This window comes from Haematobia irritans, chromosome 2 (assembly GCF_050003625.1).
Source record: "Haematobia irritans isolate KBUSLIRL chromosome 2, ASM5000362v1, whole genome shotgun sequence".
NCBI lineage: Eukaryota > Metazoa > Arthropoda > Insecta > Diptera > Muscidae > Haematobia > Haematobia irritans.
Window position 1 is genome coordinate 151079892 of NC_134398.1, and position 24573 is coordinate 151104464.

General features: G+C 33.6%; 1 protein-coding gene across 1 annotated transcript in view; it reads left to right on the forward strand.

Annotated features, from left to right (window-relative positions):
• LOC142225117 (uncharacterized) overlaps positions 1 to 19126 on the forward strand; it is a 128104-nt gene extending 108978 nt beyond the window's left edge. The window contains exon 2 of the mRNA XM_075294890.1: positions 19004 to 19126. Within this exon, the coding sequence (XP_075151005.1) occupies positions 19004 to 19126 (123 nt within the window). The remainder of the gene's footprint in view (positions 1 to 19003) is intronic.
• The last annotated feature ends 5447 nt before the right edge of the window (positions 19127 to 24573 follow it).

Consider the following 24573-nt stretch of genomic DNA (forward strand, 5'->3'; position numbering starts at 1 on the left):
TATATATATATATATATATATATATATATATATATATATATATATATATATATATATATATATATATATATATATATATATATCTATATATATATAGATATATATATATATATATATATATATATATATATATATATATATATATATATATATATATATATATATATATATATATATATATATATATATATATATAACTATAGACCGATATGGACCTAGTTAGGCATGTTTGTTAACGACCATACACTAGCACAATGTACCAAATTTCAACTCACTCGGATGAAATTTGCTCCTCCAAGAGGCTCCAAAACCAAATCTCGGGATCGGTTTATATGGGGCTATATATGATTATGGACTGATATGGACCACTTTTGGCATGATTGTTAAATATCATATACGATCACCATGTACCAAATTTCAAGCAGATCGGATGAATTTTGCTTCTCCAAAAGGCACCGGAGGTCAAATCTGGGGATCGGTTTATATGGGAGCTATATATAATTATGGGCTGATAGGAACCAATTCCTGCATGGTTGTTGGATACCATATACTAACATCACGTACCAAATTTCAACCGAATGGGAAGAATTTTGCTCTTCCAAGGGGCTCTGGAGGTCAAATCTGGGGATCGGTTTATATGGGGCATATATATATAATTATGGACCGATTTCAACCAATTTTTGCATGGGAGTTTGAGGCCATACATTAACACCACGTACCAAATTTCAACTGAATCAGATGAATTTGGGCCTTCCAAGAGGCTCCGGAGGTCAAATCTGGTGATGGGTTTATATGGGTGCTATATATAATTATGGACCGATGTGGACCAATTTTTGCATGGTTATTAGAGACCATATACTAACACCACGTTCCTAATTTGAACCGGATCGGATTAATTATGCTCCTCCAAGAGGCTCCGGAGGTCAAATCTGGAGAACGTTTTATATGGGGGCTATATATAATTATGGACCGATGTGGACCAATTTTTGCATGGTTGTTAGAGATCATATACTAACACAATGTACCAAATTTCAGCCGGATCGGATGAAATTTGCTTCTCTTAGAGGCCTCGCAAGCCAAATCGGGGGATCGGTTTATATGGGGGCTATATATAATTATGGACCGATGTGGACCAATTTTTGCATGGTTGTTAGAGACCATATACTAACACCATGTACCAAAGTTTAGCCGGATCGGATGAAATTTGCTTCTTTTAGAGGGTCTGCAAGCCAAATTTGGGGTTTCGTTTATATGGGGGCTATACGTAAAAGTGGACCGATATGGCCCATTTGCAATACCATCCAATAACAACTACTTATGCCAAGTTTCACGTCGATAACTTCGTTCGGAAGTTAGCGTGATTTCAACAGACGGACGGACGGACGGACGGACATATTTAGATCGAATTTCACCACGACCCAGAATATATATACCTTCCCAACAAAAACTTCTATTACCAGGTATGAGTACAAGTATGCCTGCGCCAAATTGGTAACAACTTCCTCGTACATATATCAGTAGTAATACTTTTACACGGACATGACATTGGAGGAAAGTACTTCCGTGCAAGCATACCAGTAGTCGAAAAATAAGTACTTCTTCGCAAGCATACCAGCTCTCCAAAAATAATATCTTTACCATAAAGATACCCAAAAAGTGCGAACTCACCCCTGTTGTTTTTTAAGTCATCACACTATACCACGCTCCACGACATGATCTATTAATGATGTTATTTTGTAATATAAATTATGTACTATACAACTTTAGAAAACAAAGGTATATTTTATTGGCAATTTTTTCTGAAATGTAATTTGGCACTACTTTTCGCTACTATTAACGGTGCCCACTGTAGAGCCGAACCCGGACCTCGAGATATGATTTTGATTACCGGTATTAATAGAAAGAATCACTTTTTGCCTACACAGGTAAGTTATTATTTTTAAATCCCAGGTAATACCGCAAGTAGTAACTTTTTGATTACCGGTATTACTGAAAGAATCACTAGTGCTTACCCAGTTTTTGCTGGGTTATGGGGTCTTAGAGCAATATTTCGATATGTTACAAACGGAATGACAAAGTTAATATACCCCCATCTTATGATGGAGGGTATAAAAAGGCCGCATCTCTGGCTCGGAATCAATGTCGAAATCCTTAAGGAAAGGTCAAAATCTTTGGATCCAAATAAATTGTTTTTGTTTTTTTTATTGTGAATTTACAAAGGGAATGTAAAACTTATAATACCCTCATCTCTATTTAAAGATAATTAAATATTTTATATGATTTTTGCTTTTTGTTTATTAAACATACTCCTTAAATATTACCAATATAGGTAATGAAATCAGTTCTCCTAACTGATGCGTACATATTTGTTATTTCCTGCAATATCCTGTAAAATTTTATTTCCCAAACTTTTTATATTTGATAACTTTTCAAATGCTATGTGCTATAATACAAGTAGGAATATTTTGTTGCTTTTGAAAAATCAAATATACTCTGCAAATAGTACAACTGGTTCTACTGCATGCTTATGAGTTCCGCAAATGGCCATTTGTTTCATGTTATATTTTCGATGCATAATATAGTTGTTGTAATACAAATATTACTATTAGTCCATACTAAATAAACTTACAAATTTCAAAAAATTTTTTATATTTTTATGATGAAACTTTTAAGTGTTATTGAGTAAGCTAATGTGGCTATTGCATAGCAATGGCAATGAATATATCAGATAATATAGGAATTTTATCAGATAATATAGGAATTTTGTTTAATAAGGTACATAAGTAAAACAAAAAAAAATTATAAAACATACATGATCAACTTGTTTTGGTTACTTTGACTTGAGATATATGAGGGTTATCTATTATGTTTCGGGATTAGGGAACAAAAAAGAAATATTTTTAATCGAAAATCGTTTTTTTGGTTTTTTCAAAATATTTCTCATTAAGATCTATACACTTTAGTATGCGTTTGAACACTTTCGCCACTCTGATTGTGGCATCAACCGTGAAGGCATCAACCGTTTTGTCAGGGTTCGAAAAACTTTGACCTTCCATTTTATGTTTTACGTACGGGAATTTTAAAAGTCACTCGGTGTAGGTCCGATGGCATTGGAACTGGGACGGGTCACTCTGGGGAAGTCAATTTAATCCGATCATCAGGGAGAAATTTTAAGACGATATAACCATGTCTGTCTGTCTGTTGTAAGCACGCTACAGTTTTTTTTTTTTTTTTTTTTTGATGCATATATAAGTGTGCCGAATACGGTGTGACTTCGTTCACTTTTTGATTGAGCCGCCATACACCGAAAGAATTCTCTTTGTTAATTTTACGAAGAATTCTTCATTAACTATTCCTCGTGAATTCTTAATTAAAACAACAAAATTTTCATTCGTTTTCGTAAATTCTACGAAGAACATTTTACGAATATACGAAACGTCTACCAAATATTCTACATTAACTTTTCTTCGTAACAAGTTCGTACTTTTAACGAAACTTTCTTCAAATTTCATGATTTTTTCAAGAAGTTTTTACGAATTTACGAACATTTTACGAAACATTCTGCATTAAAATTTCTTCATAAAAAGTACGAAACATTTTCATTGAAGTTGAAGATGAAAAATTTCCGTTCGTGACATAAAATTGTCTTTGATAAAATGCTTGAGTGTATTCCTTTATTCAATTTTTTAATGCATGTCTACGCCACTTCTCATTTGGGTGACAACTTAAGATGTAAAGTAGTGATGACACTTTTCAAACTTGTTACTACATTGGACTATACATTTTTTTTTCTAAAAGTTCGAACATTTTTCACAAAAAGTACGAACGTTTTTCAATAAAAGTACGTAAAAATCTTATAAAGAGTATGAAAATTTTTCGTAAAAAGTATGAAACAGTTTCTTACAAAAAAACGAAATTGTTTTATAAAAAGTATGAAACTTTTTACAAACTACTAAAAATTTGTAAGAACTTTTTTTTGTAAGAACTTTTCTTCATAAAAAGAACGAAATATTTCGTACTTTTAATGAAAAGTTTCTTTGGTTGTAAAACAATGACAAATTTCGTACCTTTAACGAAATTTTTCGTTCTTTTAACGAAGAAAATTCTTTCCGATCTCCTGATTAAACTTCACGGGCTACCAGACACCGCATTTTCTTATCAGATTTGCCTGAAATTCACAATCTAGAGGAATTTTGGGTCCACACATAAGTAAGCCGAATATGGGGCCTATCGATCCACATTTTGATATACCCCCATATAGACCGATCTCCCAATTTGACTTCTTGGGCTTCTAGTCACCGCAATTTTTATACCCTAAACCACATAGTGGTCAGGGTATAATAAGTTTGATCGGCCAAAAAATGTGCCTATCAGAAATATTGATTTTAGACCCCATAAAATATATACCGATCGACTCAGAATCACCTCCTGAGTCGATCTAGCGCTTGGTGTCCGTCCGTCCGTCCGTCCGTCTGTCCATTTATTTGTTGTTCACAGGATTCCGGTCGCAATTATTAACCGATTTTGATGAAAGTTGGTACAGGGAGTTTTTTGGGCACAAGGACGAACGCTATTGAATTTGGAAGAAATCGGATCAAATTTAGATATAGCTCCGATATATATGTATCGCCCGATTTCGACCAATGGGGTCACGCTGCGCGTTTTTTCAAACGGATCGTCACCAAGTTTGGCAAAAGGTAATCTTTTCCATCGCCCTTCAAGTCTGCAAAATTTGATGCAAATCGGTTCAGATTTAGATATAGCTCTCATATATATGTATCGCCCGATTTTCCCAAATTTGGCCACAAAATCTTTACTTATCAACCGATCTTACTCAAAGTCGGCTAAATATAATCTTCTATAGCACTACCTATATGTGCACAAAATCATCGAAATCGGTTCAGATTTAGCTATAGCTCCCATATATATGTACTGCCCGATTTTTCTAAATTTGGCCATAAAACCCTTATTTATCAACCGATCATACCCAAATTTGGCTAAATGTAGTCTTCTATAGCACTAACTATATGTGCAAAAAATCATCGAAATCGGTTCAGATTTAGATATAGCTCCCATATATTTGTATAGCCCGATTTTCCCAAATTTGGCCATAGAACCCTTATTTATTAACCGATCTTACTAAAAGTTGGCTAGATCCAGTCCTCTATAGTACTAACGGTATGTGCAAAATTTCATCGAAATCGGTTCAAATTTAGATATAGCTCCCATATATGTATCGCCCGATTTTGAAAAATTCGTGCCTAATAACCGTATGTTTGACCATACAGGCCTCATTTCGTAACTGATCTTACTCAATTCTTGTACAAGGTAACCTTTTGTGGTATTAATCAAACCCGCAAAATATTATGCAAATTGGTTCAGATTTAGATATAGCTTCCATATATATGCATCGCTCGATTTTCACAAATTTGGCCATAGTACTCTTATTTATTAACCAATGTTACTCAAATTTCAAATTTTGATGTACTAGCCAATCGTACTTATACGTACTTGTAGCTCTTACATAGGAATATTGCCCGATTTTTACAAATTTGTATTTATTACCCACACTAATTTAACGATTTTCTCTTTTTTAATAATGGGCTCAATATTAGTGGCATACTAACTCCGGAGGCGCAATATCAACACAGCCAGTGTTGCTAGAAGTAGGGGAAATTTCCTATATGTAGGGTTTTTCTAATATTTAGCGTCTTGTAAGGACCTAGCTAGGACCACAATGTAGGGACATTTTCACTCAACACAATTTGTAATAATTTTTACATTTTGGTGGCTCTAGAGGGGGAAATTAGAAGCTGCCAAGGCTTGATCTTTAACAATGTGTGGTAAACTTTATTCCAGAAGAAAATTTTGTCAACATTTTATTTGTATAGAACATTTTGTCGAAATTGTATTTCTATAGAAATTTTTTTCAAAATATTATTTCCATAAAAAATTTTCTCAAAATTTTATTTCTGTGGAATTTTTTCTCAAAATTGTATTTCTATAGAATTTATTGTCAAAATTTTATTTCTATAGAAAAATTTCTCACAAAAATTTGTTTATAGAAACTTTTTCAAAAATTTTATTTTTATAGAGATTTAACAAAAAAGCTTACTAATTTGGGTATAATTCTACCAACTGTGGCAACCGTGGTGGTAATACAAATTTATATTCTAAGTTATATACGTTGCGTATTCATGTTTTAAGATAATAAAATACTTAGAACCATTTTTGTAAATTTTTTTAAATTTAACGAAAAATATAGTAGGGAAAATTGTTTGGGAATGTATAGGAAAGTAGGGAACTTTTTTGTCCTTGTAGGGTAAACCGAACATTTTCCCTGGCAACATTGACTATGAGCTATAGTCAGATTGACACAAAGCACCCATAGACATGTACCCCTTAATTTTCTTAAATATGCAACTGCGGTTTATCTCCCAGACCTATATATTACCCCACAAATGCTTATGATTACTAATTCTATAATGGTGGTTTAGGGTATGATATAGTCGGCCCCGCCCGACTTTCTACTTTACTTACTTGTTATCCGATTTGCCTGAAATTCACAATCTCCTCTAGATTCTGTCCATAAATAAGTGTGACGAAAATCGTTTGTACCGGTCCATGGTTTGGTATATTTAGGCCACATGCACACCGATCTTCAAAATTTAGATATTCAAAATTTAGAGGTATTTTAGGTCCGTAAAAAGGTGTAGCGAATATGGTGTGGATCGTTCCATGTTTTCATGTAGCCCCCATGTGTTAAGTCTCATGATTTCCATGTTGGTATACATGCTTACTTGGCAGAGTATTGAAATTTTTTCCATTTCAAAAACGACTGAATACAACGCTTTTCAAATTGTTGAAACTTTGAAAATTGTGACAAACATTTGAATTAGCTACAACATGTGGGTATACAAAATACCAACCATCGTCGACTTAGATTTATATATATAAGGCCGATTTTCATGTGGCTATGTTAAGCCAAACAGGCAATAGTACGCCTATAAAATTTGGCACAAAGTTTGCATTGCAAAGTTTGTGTTTCAATATTCGACTTCGGCCGATATTAGTATTTGATTACGTTCCTTCTATAAGAAACAAGTATATAGGGCCGTAAGCTCGGCCAGGCCGAAGCTTATGTACTCTCCACCATGGATTGCGTAGAATCTTCTATTAATGACTGTCATCCACAATCGAATTACTTGGGTTGCGTTAACACTTGCCGATGGCAAGGTATCTTAAAACTTTCTAAAGCTTCTAAATTGAATACGTGGTATATATTAAACAACAAAAAGGCCGGTTAAATACGTATATAATTCAGTTTAACAAAATTTTCTATAGATATAAAAATTTGACAAATTTTTCTATAGAAATAAAATGTTGACAAAATTTTCTATTTTGACTAAATTTACTATAGAAATAAAATTTTGACAAAATTTTCTATAGAAATAAAATTTGATAAAATTTCCAATAGAAATAAAGTTTCCTATAGAAATAAAATTTTGATAAAACCTTTTACAGAAGCAAAATGTTGACAAAATTTTCTACAGAAAAAAATATTGACAAAGTTTTCTATAGAAATAGCATTTTGACAAAACTTTCTATAGAAATAACATTTTAACAAAATTTTCTATAGAAATAAAATTTTGATAAAATTTACTATAGAAATAAAATTTTAACAAAATTTACTATAGAAATAAAATTTTGAAAAATTTTTCTATAAAAATAAAATTTTGACAAAATTTTTCTATAGAAATAAAATTTTGACAAAATTTTCTATAGAAATAAAATTTTGACAAAATTTTCTATAGAAATAAAATTTTGACAAAAATTTCCTATAGAAATAAAATTTTGACAAAATTTTCTATAGAAATAAAATTTTGACAAAATTTTCTATAGAAATAAAATTTTGACAAAATTTTCTATAGGAATAAAATTTTTACAAAATTTCCTATAGAAATAAAATTTCTATTCTTTTTGTTTTGTTATTGTTGGTTTTGTTCTTTAAGCATTGTTGTTGTTTTTTATTGCAGCTTAAAACCATACAATGACTAAACTACAAGTGTAGCTTAACCAACAGAGGAAAAGAATGTTTGTCAAATTTATTTGGGCAAAGCCCTATAGACTGTAAGATGGTTGGATGGACGCACGTTTCGGAATTACCACATTCCTCATCAGCATCCTCTACTTGCAGCAAAACTATCAACCAATTATCAGAATAAATTCAGGCAGTTCATTAAACCCAACAATGAACCGCACTTGAACCTCCCGAAAAAAGATTTTGTATGATAAACCCAGCCAACTGCATTCAAATCGATGATTTTACAGTGGCATAGGAAAAGAGATATGTTTGTCTTGAATTTATTTCGGCATAAGCCGGCTATCATACAAAACCTTTTTTCGGGAGGTTCAAGTGCGGTTCATTGTTGGGTTTAATGAACTGCCTGAATTTATTCTGATAATTGTTGATAGTTTTGCTGCAAGTAGAGGATGATGATGAGGAATGTGGTAATTCCGAAACGTGCGTCCATCCAACCATCTTGTAGTCTATAAGGCTTTGGCCAAATAAATTTGACAAACATTCTTTTCCTCTGTTGGTTAAGCTACACTTGTAGTTTAGTCATTGTATGGTTTTAAGCTGCAATAAAAAACAACAACAATGCTTAAAGAACAAAACCAACAATAACAAAACAAAAAGAATAGAAATTTTATTTCTATAGAAAATTTTGTCAAAATTTTATTTCTATAGTAAATTTTGTCAAAATTTTATTTCTATAGTAAATTTTGTCAAAATTTTATTTTTATAGAAAATTTTGTCAAACTGAATTATATACGTATTTAATCGGCCTTTTTTTTGTTTAATATATACCCTTATGGACTAACTTACAATTTACATAATGAACCGCACTTGAACCTCCCGAAAAAAGATTTTGTATGATAAACCCAGCCAACTGCATTCAAATCGATGATTTTACAGTGGCATAGGAAAAGAGATATGTTTGTCTTGAATTTATTTCGGCATAAGCCGGCTATCATACAAAACCTTTTTTCGGGAGGTTCAAGTGCGGTTCATTGTTGGGTTTAATGAACTGCCTGAATTTATTCTGATAATTGTTGATAGTTTTGCTGCAAGTAGAGGATGATGATGAGGAATGTGGTAATTCCGAAACGTGCGTCCATCCAACCATCTTGTAGTCTATAAGGCTTTGGCCAAATAAATTTGACAAACATTCTTTTCCTCTGTTGGTTAAGCTACACTTGTAGTTTAGTCATTGTATGGTTTTAAGCTGCAATAAAAAACAACAACAATGCTTAAAGAACAAAACCAACAATAACAAAACAAAAAGAATAGAAATTTTATTTCTATAGAAAGTTTTGTCAAAATGTTATTTCTATAGAAAATTTTGTCAATATTTTATTTCTATAGTAAATTTTGTCAATATTTTATTTCCATTCGTTTTGTTTTGTTATTGTTGGTTTTGTTCGTTAAGCATTGTTGTTGTTTTTTATTGCAGCTTAAAACCATACATTGACTAAACTACAAGTGTAGCTTAACCAACAGAGGAAAAGAATGTTTGTCAAATTTATTTGGGCAACAACAATGCTTAAAGAACAAAACCAACAATAACAAAACAAAACGAATGGAAATAAAATATTGACAAAATTTTCTATAGAAATAAAATATTGACAAAATTTTCTATAGAAATAACATTTTGACAAAACTTTCTATAGAAATAAAATTTTAACAAAATTTTCTATAAAAATAAAATTTTGACAAAATTTACTATAGAAATAAAATTTTGACAAAATTTACCATAGAAATAAAATTTTGACAAAATTTACCATAGAAATAAAATTTTGACAAAATTTACCATAGAAATAAAATTTTGACAAAATTTTCTAAAGAAATAAAATTTGGACAAAATTTTCTATAGAAATAAAATTTTGACAAAATGTTCTATAGAAATAAAATTTTGACAAAATTTTCTATAGAAATAAAATTTTGACAAAATTTTCTATAGAAATAAAATTTTGACAAAATTTCTATAGAAATAAAATTTTGACAAAATTTTCTATAGAAATACAATTTTGACAAAATTTTCTATAGAAATACAATTTTGACAAAATTTTCTATAGAAATAAAATTTTGACAAAATTTTCTATAGAAATAAAATCTTGAAAAATTTTTCTATAGAAATAATAGTTTGTACATTATATCTAGTTCGAGCCACCATGATTATGAGCTGCTATCGACCAATTTGTGTGTGATTGGTGATATTCTATATATAACAATAGACTGATATGGACCAATTTTGGGCATGGTTCTTAGCAGTCATATACTAACACCAACCGGATCGGATGAATTTTGCTCCTCCAAGAGGCTGCGGAAGTCAAATCTGGGGAACGGTTTATATAGAGGCTATTTTTAATTATGGAGAGGTATGGACCAATTATTGCATGTTTGTTAGAGATCATATACTAACACCACGTATCAAATTTCAACCGAATCGGATGAATTTTGCTCCTCCAAGAGGTTCCGGAGATTAAATGAGGCGATCGATTTATACGGGGGACCGATATATACCAATTAATACTTAAGGACAGATATATACCAATTTTTTAATGTTTGTTAGAGGCCATATATTAACACCACATGTCAAATTTCAACCGCCCAGCAAAAAAACTTGGAAGTTCTTCTAAAGGAGCAACTCTAGAAGCACTTCCACAAATGACCTCCTAAAGATGTTCTTTATTTTAACTGCCCAGGGAGTTCTTTTAATTCAATTTTTTAAAACACGCTTTTTTTTATATTTTAATAAGAAATTTTAAATTATTTTGTTTCAAATAGGATAAAAAGAGAGTAAGAATTAATAAAATGGTATAGTTTATTTAAATGTTGTCGAAAAAAACCTAAATCCATTATAGAAAAATTGCAAATTTTTCAAAATTTTTGACGTCAAACGCTTTAGACAAGCGTTATAATGCATTGAAAATCATAAAAAATTATAAAAATTATTTATTTGGCAAAAATATCACACAATTTTATAATTCGCATCCAAAACATTGAATTTGGACCACACCATAAGAAGTGATGCAAATTCAGTGCAACGACTGTTGAAATTGTGTACATCCGTCCTATGACAAACCCATGTTAAAATCATCGCTTCTGCGACAATTTTGCACCACTTACGGATCCAAAAAGAATATTTTCACTACTTTTTGGGCGACGCTTTTTTTTTTGCTGGGAGGATGGGATAAATTTTGCTCCTCCAAGAGGCTCCGGAGGTCAAATCTGGGGATCGGTTAATATGGGGGCTATATATAATTAATGGCCGATATGGACCAATTCTTACGTGGTTGTTAGAGACCATATACTAACACCACGTACCAAATTTCATCCGGATCGGATGAAATTTGCTTCTCTTAGAGGATACGCAAGCCAAATTTGGGCGTCCGTTTATATGAGGGCTATACGTAAAAGTGGACCGATAGGCCCATTTGCAATACCATCCAACCTACATCAATAACAACTCCTTGTGCCAAGTTTCAAGTCGATAGCTTTTTTCGTTCGGAAATTAGCGTGATTTCAACAGATGGACGGGCGGACGGACATGCTCAGATCGACTCAGAAGTTCACCTTGACCCAGAATACATATATACATTATGGGGTCATAGAGCATTATTTCGATGTGTTACAGACGGAATGACAAAATTAATATACCCCACATCCTATGGTGGAGGGTATAAATAGGCATTCATAAATACAAAAATTAAAAAAAAGTTTTGAGTAAATGGTTCCAAAAACTATTCAAATTCTTATTTTGTCAAAAACGAATTATTGTACGAAGGTTCCCAACGTTTTTGACGTACATATGTTAAATACCTTACAATTTACGACAGACCATCTGTAGTGGTTGGTATGTAAGATTCGTCTCGGCCCAACATAAGTCCATATTTACTTGTTATCCTTAAAGTTTAGTAATAATATGGATCATACGAACAATAGTATACAAATAATTTGAATATAAAAACTATTGACACAATGGAATCAATTAATTGATAAGGGAACACACTAGAGTTACCCGAACTTAGATAACATCAAGAATAAATGTTTCTTTATTCTTTCAAATCACCAGCAAGTAACATTTTGCTCACAGATTCTATGTCCAAATCTAAAGTCAAACAACTGACTGAAAAGTGCACCACCATATCGAATGATGGGGGTCAATATGATATCCTGTAACATGTTTTACACCAACGTATGTTTTTGGCATGTGTGTACATAGGATTATAGTTTTTGTTTACCCTTCCAAAAGGGTTTTTCCAAAAAAAATCTTTAATGGATTTTTGTGGTTTCAAATAAACAACAATATGTACATAACTGACAAAAACATATGCATAGAATTTGTTTAGATAAAATATTAACAACGGAGTACTATCTTATTTCTACATGAGAAAAACTGATGTTCCAGTAGTGTGCCAAAAACAAATAAGAAGTTCAGCTAGCAATCGTATTTCTAAAGGATGTGTCCGTACTCATGATGATGAAGAGTAAAAACAATACTTCGTCCTAAAGTTGAGTACATACAAACATACCATCTAAATCTACAAATTAATTTACAAATTTATATCCAATTTCCGATCTAAAAGTTTTCTTTTGTTTTGGTTTACCAAAACATGTTGAGGTGAAATTACTTCGCTAGGATTCGCGTCTCCACATGTATTGAACCAAAAACCACTTTTTAACCGCCGAATTGTACAATTTTGCTAATTTCGAATTTTGAAAAAAGTTCCAGAAAAAATGTTGAACCTCTGAAAAAGCTCATGCCTTCTTTTTCGGGATTTTTTATACCCTCCACCATTGGATGGGGGTATATTAACTTTGTCATTCCGTTTGTAACACATCGAAATATTGCTCTAAGACCCCATAAAGTATATATTCTGGGTGGGCATGTCCGTCCGTCCGTCCGTGCGTCTGTTGAAATCACGCTAACATCCGAACGAAACAAGCTATCGACTTGAAACTTGGCACAAGTAGTTGTTATTGATGTAGGTCGGATTTTCTTGGAAATGGGCCATATCGCTCCACTTTTACGTATAGCCCCCATATAAACGGACCCCCAAATTTGGCTTGCGGATTCTCTAAGAGAAGCAAATTTCATCCGATCCGGCTGAAATTTGGTACATAGTGTAAGTATATGGTCTATAACAACCATGCAAAAATTGGTCCATATCGGTCCATACACTGAAAAAAAAGCATACTCGGTTCCAAAGATGTTGTCTTTACTTTAAAAAATTTGGTATTGATTCCGAGCCAAAGAAGCGGAGAATACAAGTAAGGATACTTTTAAGACACAATTCTCTTTTAAATTTAGGTTTTGTGTACTTGCTTCTAGGAAGCAAATTTTAATTTTTCGCTTTCTCAACTTTTTTTCTTCATATGCTATCAAAGTCCTTTAAAAACGAGTTAACGGCAACCTTATTTTCCAAATTAGGACTCGACTTCCAGTAGAAATTATGCTATGTTTGAAGTAAAAAACTTCTTTAAAATAAAGTTTTGAAAAACATGTCCTATATTTGAACGATTTTTTGCTTTGAAGTCAAGATGCAAAAAGACAACAAATTTAAAGACAATTTCATTAAATTTAAAGAATTTTTCTGAATTATTAAAGTCAAGTGGACCTTAGCCTATAAATTTTTTCTTTCATGTTAAGATACCCATTTTTAAGTCAAATCACTTAATTATAAGGACAATATGACTTCATTGAAAAGTTTATCGACTTTTGGACAAGGAAAATAACTTTATTTTAGAGAAATGCGTCTTCTATGATAAGCAAAATTTGTATTCGTATTTTAAAGACATGAAATATTTGACTTCACGACAATATTTTTTTAGTGTAATTATATCTAGCCTTCATATAAACCGATCGATAGATTTGGCTTGCGGAAGCAAATTTCATCCGATCCGGTCCATAATTATATATATCGGTCCATAATTATATATATCGGTCCATAATTATATATAGCCTTCATATAAACCGATCCCCCGATTTGGCTTGCAGAGCCTCTAAGAGAAACAAATTTCATCCGATCCGGCTGAAATTTGGTACATGATGTTATTATATGGTCTCTAATGACCATACCAGAATTGGTCCATATCGGTCCATAATTATATATAGCCCCCATATAAACCGATCACCAGATTTGACCTCCGGAGCCTCTTGGAAGACCAAAATTCATCCGATTCAGTTGAAATTTGGTACGTGATGTTAATATATGGCCTCAAACCAGGGATCCGGAGCGGTCCATTTTTTTCGCTCCGCTCCGCTCCCGCTCCGGAGAAAAAAAACCGCTCCGCTCCGAGAAAAAAAAAATCGCTCCGCTCCGCTCCACGCTCCGCTCCACGCTCCGCTCCGCTCCTCTTCGAGAAAATTATAGTACAAACATTGTTTTATTTGTTCAATTGAGTTTTATTTTATTTAGAAAAATCGGGCGGTACATATATGGGAGCTATAGCTAAATCTGAACCGATTTCGATGATTTTTTGCACATATAGTTAGTGCTATAGAAGATTACATTTCGCCAACTTTGAGTAAGATCGGTTGATAAATAAGGGTTTTATGACCTAATTTGACAAAATCGGGCGATACATATATATGGGACCTATATCTAAATCTGAACCGATTTCGATGAAATTTTCAGACTTAAAGGGTGATACAGAAGATTATTTTGTGCTAAATTTGACGACGATCGGTTAGTAAAAAAAGTGCAACGTGACCCCATTCGTCGAAATCGGGCAATACATATATATGGGAGCTATATCTAAATTTGATCCGATTTCTTCCAAATTCAATAACGTTCGTCCTTGTGCCCAAAAAAACTCCCTGTACCAAATTTCATCAAAATCGGTTAATAATTGCGACCGAAATCCTGTGAACAACAAATACATGGACAGACGGACGGACGCCAAGAGCTAGATCGACTCAGGAGGTGATTCTGAGTCGAGCGGTATATATTTTATGGGGTCTAAAATCAATATTTCTTGTAGGCACATTTTTTGGCAGATCAAACTTATTATACCCTAACCACTATGTGGTTTAGGGTATAATGACTTTAAAACAATGTGCTGAAATATTTTATTAATTTTGAAGATTTTTTCAGAAATATTAAATCCATTTTGACTTCATTAAAACGAAATTTGCATTCATGTTAGGATACACATTTTTATGTCGAATCATTTAGCTATAAGGACAAACAGACTTCATTGAAAAGTTTAGAGACTTTTAGACAAGGAAAAACTTTTTTTCAGAGAAATACGTCTTCTATTCTAAGCAAAATTCATATTCGTGTTTTAAGCATGTGAAATATTTGGCCTCCCGACAATATTCTTTGCGGTGCACCATCTACTATTTAATATGTGATAGAAACCAAATTTATGAAAATGGACCAAAATGGACCAAATTCTGTTTGGTCTGACCATCGGACCAAATTTAAAAATTAGAAATCTTTTGGACCAATTTTGGTCCGATCGGACCAAAACGGCAACGCTGATTGGAATTGAAAGTCTATACACAGAGTAGAAGTAACTACTCTCCGAAAGTTTTTTTTTTTTGTTTTGCAACAGACGTAGAGAAGAGGTTTTGTTATATTAGTAATGTGTGTGTGTATGTTTATGTTTGCAACAACCTCCATCGACATCAGTCCGTGGTATACCTACGAATATTCTTACTCAGATCTAGTGTTACCTAATTTCGCTTTTTCCCCTTTATTGTATAATAAATGTATATGCGCACATTTTTCAACCAAAATTGAAACTATCCATAATTTTAATTAAATTTTCGAGAACTAATATCAGAGAATGCTAGGATATAGTACAATAGTACAGCAAATGTGAATGAAAAAAAGCATGCCCAAAGATCCAAAGATCTTGTCTTTACTTTAACAGTTTGGGTATTAATTCCGAGCCAAAGAAGCGGAGAATACAAGTAAGGATACTTTACAGACGTAATTCTCTTCTAAATTTGGGGGTTATGTACTTGCTTCTAAGAAGCAAATGTTAATTTTTCATTTTTTTTAGATTTTTTTTCGTCAGTTGTTATGAAAATCCTTTAAAAACGAGTTAATGAGTTATTTTTTTTCCATATTAAGACTCGACTTCCAGTAGAAATTATGCTATGTTTCAAGTAAAAAGCGTCTTTAAAATAAAGTGTTGAAAAACATGTCTTATTTTTTAACGATTTTTTGCTTTGTAGGCAAGATGCAAAAAGGAAACAAATTTAAAGACAATTTTATTAATTTTAAAGAATTTTTCTTAATTATTAAAGTCACGTTGACCTTACCTTAAAAATTTTATCTTTCATGTTATGATACACATATTTAAGTAAAATCACTTAATTATAAGGACATTACAACTTCATTCAAAAGTTTATTGCCTTTTGGACAAGAAAAAAACTTTATTTTAGAGAAATGCGTCTTCCATGTTAAGCAAATTTGCATTCTTATTCTAAGGACATGGAATCTTTGACTTCACGACAATATTTTTTTCAGTGTAGAAAACTAAAAAATTAAATATAAATAAGATCGTTTAATTGCATTTATTTGACGTTCATTACAAACATCTTTGTAGTAATACGGGATGAAATTGATCGAAAGTACTGTTGTTGCTTTTACAACACATACTAGATATATATTTTGACATTTGCCGTTTTTGAAAACAATTACTAAAAAACACGTTGTGTTTTCCCCAATGTACGTACGTACAAAAATACATATCGTACATTTTAAACGTTTACTCACACTACGCTAAGTACTAGCTAAATTTGAAATTACCTACACAGTGTAATTTCAAAGTTACACATTTCATTCAAGTAATATTTTATTCGGAGCGGAGCGGTTTTTCATTTGGAAACCGCTCCGCTTCCGCTCCCCTCCGGATTTTAGAAATGCCGCTCCCGCTCCGCTCCCGCTCCGCTCCCGCTCCGGCCAAAAAATGGCTTGCTCCGCTCCGCTCCGCTCCGCTCCGGATCCCTGCCTCAAACACCCATGCAAAAATTGGTTGATATCGGTCCATAATTATATATAGGTCCCATATAAACCGATCCCCAGATTTGACTCCGGAGAGCACTTTGGAAAAGCAAAAGTGCCATTCGGTTGAAATTTGTTACGTGATGTTAGTATATGGTATCCAACAACAATGCAGGAATTGGTTCCTATCAGTCCATAATTATATATAGCTCCCATATAAACCGATCGGCAGATTTGACCTCCGGTGCCTTTTGGAGAAGCAAAATTCATCCGATCTGGTACGTGGTGGTAGTATATGATATTTAACAACCATGCCAAAAGTGGTCCATATCAGTCCATAATCATTTATAGCCCTCATATAAACCGATCCCGAGATTTGGTTTTGGAGCCTCTTGGAGGAGCAAATTTCATCCGAGTGAGTTGAAATTTCGTACATTGTGCTAGTATATGGCCGTTAACAACCATTCCTAACAAGGTCCATATCGGTCTATAGTTATATATAGCCATCAGATAAATCGATCCCCAATCACACAAAAATTGGTATCAAGTTCATAATTGTATATAGCCCCCATATAAACGACCCCATATTTCAATTCTGGCTCTCCACGTATTGTCTAATACATACAGAGATGGTCTTTATCAAACTTTTTTAGGTTTGCGACTGTCGCAAAGTTGTAAACGTCACATACGTGTCGTAAATGTAGAAAAAGTAACAAAAGTCGCAAATTCAAAATACTTTAGTCGCGTCAGCTAGGCAGCAAATTTGATGATATCCAAGACGATGGTATGTGCGAAGAGAAGGTTTTAGTCCCCACATTTTCCCTATTGCCTTTTGCACGAGTACAGGATAACCGTTGATTTTCTCGTCCTTTCTTAGCTTTAAGTTCAGTCTCCTGTCCAATATAACCCCAAGGTATTTTGCACACTCCCCAACGGGAATTTCGATACCACCTAAGAAAATAGGCTTGAACGTGGGAAAACTTTCACAAATTTCTGCAGAAACTCACAGCGAATGCTGTCAAGCTAAATTAAAAAATGTTCAGGATTTCTTCTATTCAAAATTATGTTTTCTACAGTAGGTTTACGACTTTTGCGACATACATATTATACTGTCGCAAAAGTCACAGTTTGTGACAGGCCAACCCTGAATACATACCACGTATGGACTAACTCACAATTTAGAAAACGGTGTTAAGAAGTTTTAAGATACCACAACCCAAGTAATTCGATTGTCGATGACAGTCTTTCGTAGAAGTTTCTACTCAATCCATGGTGGAGGGTACATAAGATTCGTCCTGGCCGAACTTACGGCCGTATATACTTGTTTTTACTTACATAGTGTACCATCCCAGGTCATTAGCCGACTTAAATTTTAAGTCTATAGATTATAAATTTTGTTCAGATGGAGTCAGATTTAAATGTATGTATTTGGGACAAAAACCTTTATATGTTATATAACACCCAACACATTTGACGGATTTGATATAGTGTCGAAAATGTGGATTTACAAAGTGGTGCAGGGTATAATATAGTCAGCCCCGCCCGACTTTAGACTTTCCTTACTTGTTTTTGAATAGCTAATGTAATTAAATAAAGGACAATATCACACTTTATAGAGCTCTTCTCCATCGCATATTGGTTTTAGGTGAATATCAGCAGTTTTTAGAACTTTTCGAGTTTAATTTTTTAACACTTTGCTCGTATATCTTGATTTTAAGCTCTATATTAAAGAATTGTTCTTTTCCAATAAATGTTCACATACCATTTCTTACTCTCTTTTCGCTTTGCTCCCCACCCCCAATATATGTATTCACATTTCTCTGTAGTAATACTTGTTTCACAAAATCCCTACATTGAGAAGTGTTTATTTTTTCCATGGAACATCATACCCATAATCCCCATGTAATTTCCGTTTTATTAGCCACAAATAAATAATATTTCTTTGGTGTTGTCTATTTCGAGGAAACCATTTCAGTTTACTCTACAATATGCTGTTGCGAACCCCACCTCCACCTCCATTATCTCTATCATGTTCTTGGTAAAGGCCATTGGCAAACGACAACAAGAAATTTCTGACAAATGGGATTTGCGTAAATAAATGACAGTAATGCGTTCGAGAATATCTTTTTGATACATTCTAATGATTTGATTTGCTTATGTTCTATAATAATGAAATCAAGATGTCTCCTTTCCAATATTATATGAGAATGTATTAATAAGTGTCAAATAAATATATAATCATATATGAATTATTTTAATTGATAGTGATATTATTAATCATTGTTTTGATAAGTAAAGGCAAGCTTTCGTATTAAACATTAATGTATAATTCTTTGTTTGAGTAATAGTTATACATATGGCATCCTTAGCTATTTTGGTTCTAAGATTTGCTAGTGGCATTTGTGTAGATCTGCATGGGAAACCAACATAACATATCTATGCCATATTCTAAGAAAAGACTGAAACGATTGCAATATTTTGGAATCGGAATGAGCTTAGGATGGAATGGTAAATGCAGTTTTGTATTTACGAGACACTAATCCCGCCACATGACAAAAGGGTCGATTTAGAATCTGGAAACCCCTTTGAAGAATTCGTTAGTTGGTAGAATAAGAGAAGAGGAAAGAGCCAATTAGAGTTCACGAGGAAGCGAATAATGTTTTAATTTAGGTTTGGTTAGCTGGAATTAGAAGAACTATATCGAAATCGTTACCGATTTATTCCAAAATAAATAGTGACTGCCTTTGAGCCGAAGTAAAATCCTGTGCCAAAATTTCAGGACGATCGGGCTTAGAATGCAAAATGTAATTTAAACACAAAAAACTCGAACAGACAGATATTTTGGAAAAAATCAATTCAGACTTATGGTAGATATAGCTGTCACATATATTTATCACCGATTTGATATACCGTAAAACATGCCATTGTTTTTATACCCTCCACCATAGGATGGAGGGTATATTAACCTTGTCATTCCGTTTGTAACACATCGAAATATTGCTCTAAGACCCCATAAAGTATATATATTCCGGGTCGTGATGAAATTATGGTTCGATCTAAGCATGTCCCTCCGTCCATCTATTGAAATCACGCTAACTTCCGACCGAAACAAGCTATCGACTTGAAACTTAGCATAAGTAGTTGATGTAGGTCGGACGGTATTGCAAATGGGCCATATTGGACCACTTTTACGTACAGCCCCCATATAAACCGACACCCAGATTTGACTTGCGGAGCCTCTTAGAGAAACAAATTTCTTCCAATCCGGTTGGAATTTGGTACGTGGTGCAAGCATATGGTCTCCAACAACCATGCAAAAATTGGTCCATATCGGCCCTTAAATATATATAGCCCCCATATAAACCGATCTCCAGATTTGACCTCCAGAGCATCTTGGAGGAGCAAAACTCATCCGATCCGTTTGAAACTTGGTCCATATCAGTTCATAATTATATATGGCCCCCATTTAAAACGCTCCCCAGATTTGGTTTTGGGGGTGCAAATTTCATCCGATTCAGTTGAAATTTGGTACATTGATCTAGTATATGGCCGCCAACAACCATGCCAAACTAGGTCCATATCGGCCCATAGTTATCTGTAGCACCCAGATAAACCGATCCCCAGATTTGGCTTGCTGAACCTCTTAGAGAAGCAAATTCATCCGATCCTGTTGAAATGTGGTACGTGGTGTAAATATATAGTCTCCAACAACCATGCAAAAATTGGTCCATAACGGTCCTTAATTATATATAGCCCCTATTTAAACCGATCCCCAGATTTGAAGTCCGGAGCCTCTTGGAGGAGCAAAACTCATCCGATGCGGTTGAAACTTGTTACGTGGTGTAAGTATATTGTCTCTAACAACAATGCAAAAATTGGTCCGTATCGGTTCATAATTATATATAGCCCCCATATAAACCGATCCCCAGATTTGACCTCCGGAGCCTCTTGGAGGAGCAAAACTCATCCGATCCGGTTTAAACTTGGTACGTGGTGTTATTTTATGATATCTAACAACCATGTAAAAATTGGTCCGTATCGGTTCATAATTATATATAGCCCCCATATAAAACGCTCCCCAGATTTAGTTTTGGAGCCTCTTGGAGGAGCAAATTCATCCGTTTCAGTTGAAATTTGTTACATTGAGCTAGTATGTGGCCGCAAACAACCATGCCAAACTAACATAGGTCCATATCGGCCAAGCACCCAGATAAATCGATCCCCAATCACACAAAAATTGGTCCATATCGGTTCATAATTGTATCCAGCCCCCATATAAAGCGACCTCCGTATTTCAATTCTGACTCTTTAATTACAGCGCAAAATTTCATATCTGTTCCTAATTATTTGTAGACTTACCTATATATACCTTTTTATACCCTCCACCATAGGATGGGGGTATATTAACTTTGTCATTCCGTTTGTAACACATCGAAATATTGCTCTAAGACCCCATAAAGTATATATATTCTGGGTCGTGGTGAAATTCTGAGTCGATCTAAGCATGTCCGTCCGTCTGTGGAAATCACGCTAACTTCCGAACGAAACTAGCTATCGACTTGAAACTTGGCACAAGTAGTTGTTATTGATGTAGGTCGGATGGTATTGAAAATGGGCCATATCGGTCCACGTTTACGTATAGCCCCCATATAAACCGATCCCCAAATTTGGCTTGCGGAGCCTTCCGGAGCAGCAAAATTCATCCGATCCGGTTGAAATTTGGTACGTGGTCTAAGTATACGGTCTCTAACAACCATGCAAAAATTGGTCCATATCGGTCCATAATTATATATAGCCCCCATATAAACCGATCCCCAGATTTGACCTCCGGAGCCTCTTGGAGGGGCAAAATTCATCCGATCCGGTTGAAATTTGGTACCTGATGTTAGTATACGGTCTCTAACAACCATGCAAGAATTGGTCCATATCGGTCCATAAATATATATAGCTCCCATATAAACCGATCCCCAGATTTGACCTCCGGAGCCTCTTGGAGGAGCAAACTTCATCCTACCCGATTGAAATTTGGTACGTGGTGTTAGTATATGGTCTCTAACAACCATGCAAAAACTGGTCCATATCGGTCCATAATTACATATATCGCTCCCATATAAACCGATCCCCAGATTTGACCTCCGGAGCCTCTTGGAGGGGCAAAATTCATCCGATCCGTTTGAAATTGGGTACCTGATGTTAGTATACGGTCTCTAACAAGCATGCAAAAATTGGTCCATATCGGTCCATAATTATATATAGCTCCCATATAAACCGATCCCCAGATTTGAACTCTGGAGCCTCTTGGATGAGAAAAATTCATCCGATCCAATTGAAATTTAGTGCGTGGTGTTAGTATATGGTCTCCAACAACCATACAAAAATTGGTCCATATCGGTCCATAATTATATATAGCTCCCATATAAACCGATCCCCAGATTTGACCTCCGGAGCCTCTTGGAGGAGCAAAAGTCATCCGATGCGGTTGAAATTTAGTACATTTCGTTAGTATATGGCCTCTAACAGCCATGTAAAAATTGTCAAATTTTATTACTATAGAAAGTTTTGTCAAAATTTCATTTCTATAGAAAGTTTTGTAAAAAGTTTATTTCTATAGCAATGTTTGTCAACGTTTTATTTCCATAGAAAATTTTGCCAAAATTTTATTTCTATAGAAAATTTTGTAAAAAATTTATTTCTGTAGAAAATTTTGTCAACATTTTATTTCTATAGACAATTTTGTCAACATTTTATTTCTATAGAACATTTTGTCAACATTTTATTTCTATAGAAAATTTTGTCAACATTTTATTTCTATAGAAAATTTTGTCAAAATGTTATTGCTATAGAAAATTTTGTCAACATTTTACTTCCATAGAAAATTTTGTCAACATTTTATTTCTATAGAAAATTTTGTCAAGTTTTTATTTCTATAGAAAATTTTGTCAAAATTTTATTTCTATAGAAAATTTTGTCAAACTGAATTATATACGTATTTAATCGGCCTTTTTTTTTGTTTAATATATACCCCTTATGGACTAACTTACAATTTAGAAGACAGTGTTAAAAAGTTTTACGATACCTTGCCATCGGCCATTGTGGATGACAGCCTTTAGTAGAAGTTCCTACGCAATCCATGGTGGAGGGTACATAAGATTCGGCCTGGCCGAACTTACGGCCGTATATACTTGTTTTGTCTAATATACACCATGTAGGGAAGTAACTTACAATTTAGAAGACGATGTTAAGAAGTTTTTAGATACCTTGCCGTCGGTAAGTGTTACCACGACCCAAGTAATTCGTTTGTGGGTTACAGTCTTTCGTAGAAGTGTCTACGCAATCCATGGTAGATTCGGCTTGGCCGAACTTATGGCCGTATATACTTGTTGAACCTATTTTCTTCAAGTTTCGTACATCCTAATGTTCTGCATCCTAATGTTTTTCGCTCCATATGTGCACTCAAAAAAGTTTACTTGGATCCAAAGATTTTGACCTTCCCTTAAGGATTTTGGTATTGATTCCGAGCCAAAGATGAGGCTTCTTTAAAATAAAAAAAAAATTTAGCGACCTAACTGGCTTTAAATCTAGGACCAATAAAATTAAAATTAGGATACAAATCTCATTTATCAAATTTTCATTGTGTTTTCGCTTATTAATAAAGGTACTCACGTAAAAACAAATGCCAGTTTAAAAATCCAAATTATAACGGATACTTCGAAGTAAACAAAGTTTTCTTAATTCCAAAAAAAAAAAAACTTTAAACCAAAGGCTCAATTTCCTCAAAATAAGTCTCAGCCTATATTTGAAGAGCTTTTATCTTAAATCTAAAGTTTCAATATTTCAGTTGATTTAAGGACAATTTCTTTAAATCAAAAATGTGTTTTTTACTTTAAGAAAAAATAAGCCTTAGTTCAAAGACATGCGAATGTCTTAATGAAGGGACGCAAATTTACAAAATTCGTGTCCTAAATTTAATGAAAAAAATTTGATGCAAAGATTATAAACTTTATTTTGATTAAAATTTCTTTATTTTTAAGAAATTTGTCCTTAATATTTTGTAAATTTCGAATTCTTAAATTTAGGTTGCGTAATCTTTAATATCACGTAAATATTTTTTTCAGTGTGCTCTGAAAAATAAACATGACCGGATCCAAAGATTTTGTCTATACGCTAATGATTTTCGTATTGATTGCGAACCAAAGAAGCGTAGAGTTGAAGTTAAGATATATTTAATACAAAAGTCTCTTTTAAATGTGAGTTCTGCGTTAAAGTTATCCAGACTTATTATGAAAGTGGGCGTTCAAATCAAAATGCATATCGTGCACCTCCATCTTCAGTGATGAGGCACATTTTCACCTCAGTCAATAAATAAAATTGCCTTCGTCAATAAACAGAATTGCCGCATTTGGGCGAATGAGAATCCAAGAGTGAATCCAATGCACCCACAAAGAGTGACTGTTTGGTGCGGTTTATGGGCTGGCAGCATCATCGGGCCGTATTTTTCCAAAATGAGGCCGGTCAGGCAGTTACTGTGAATGGTGTTCGCTATCG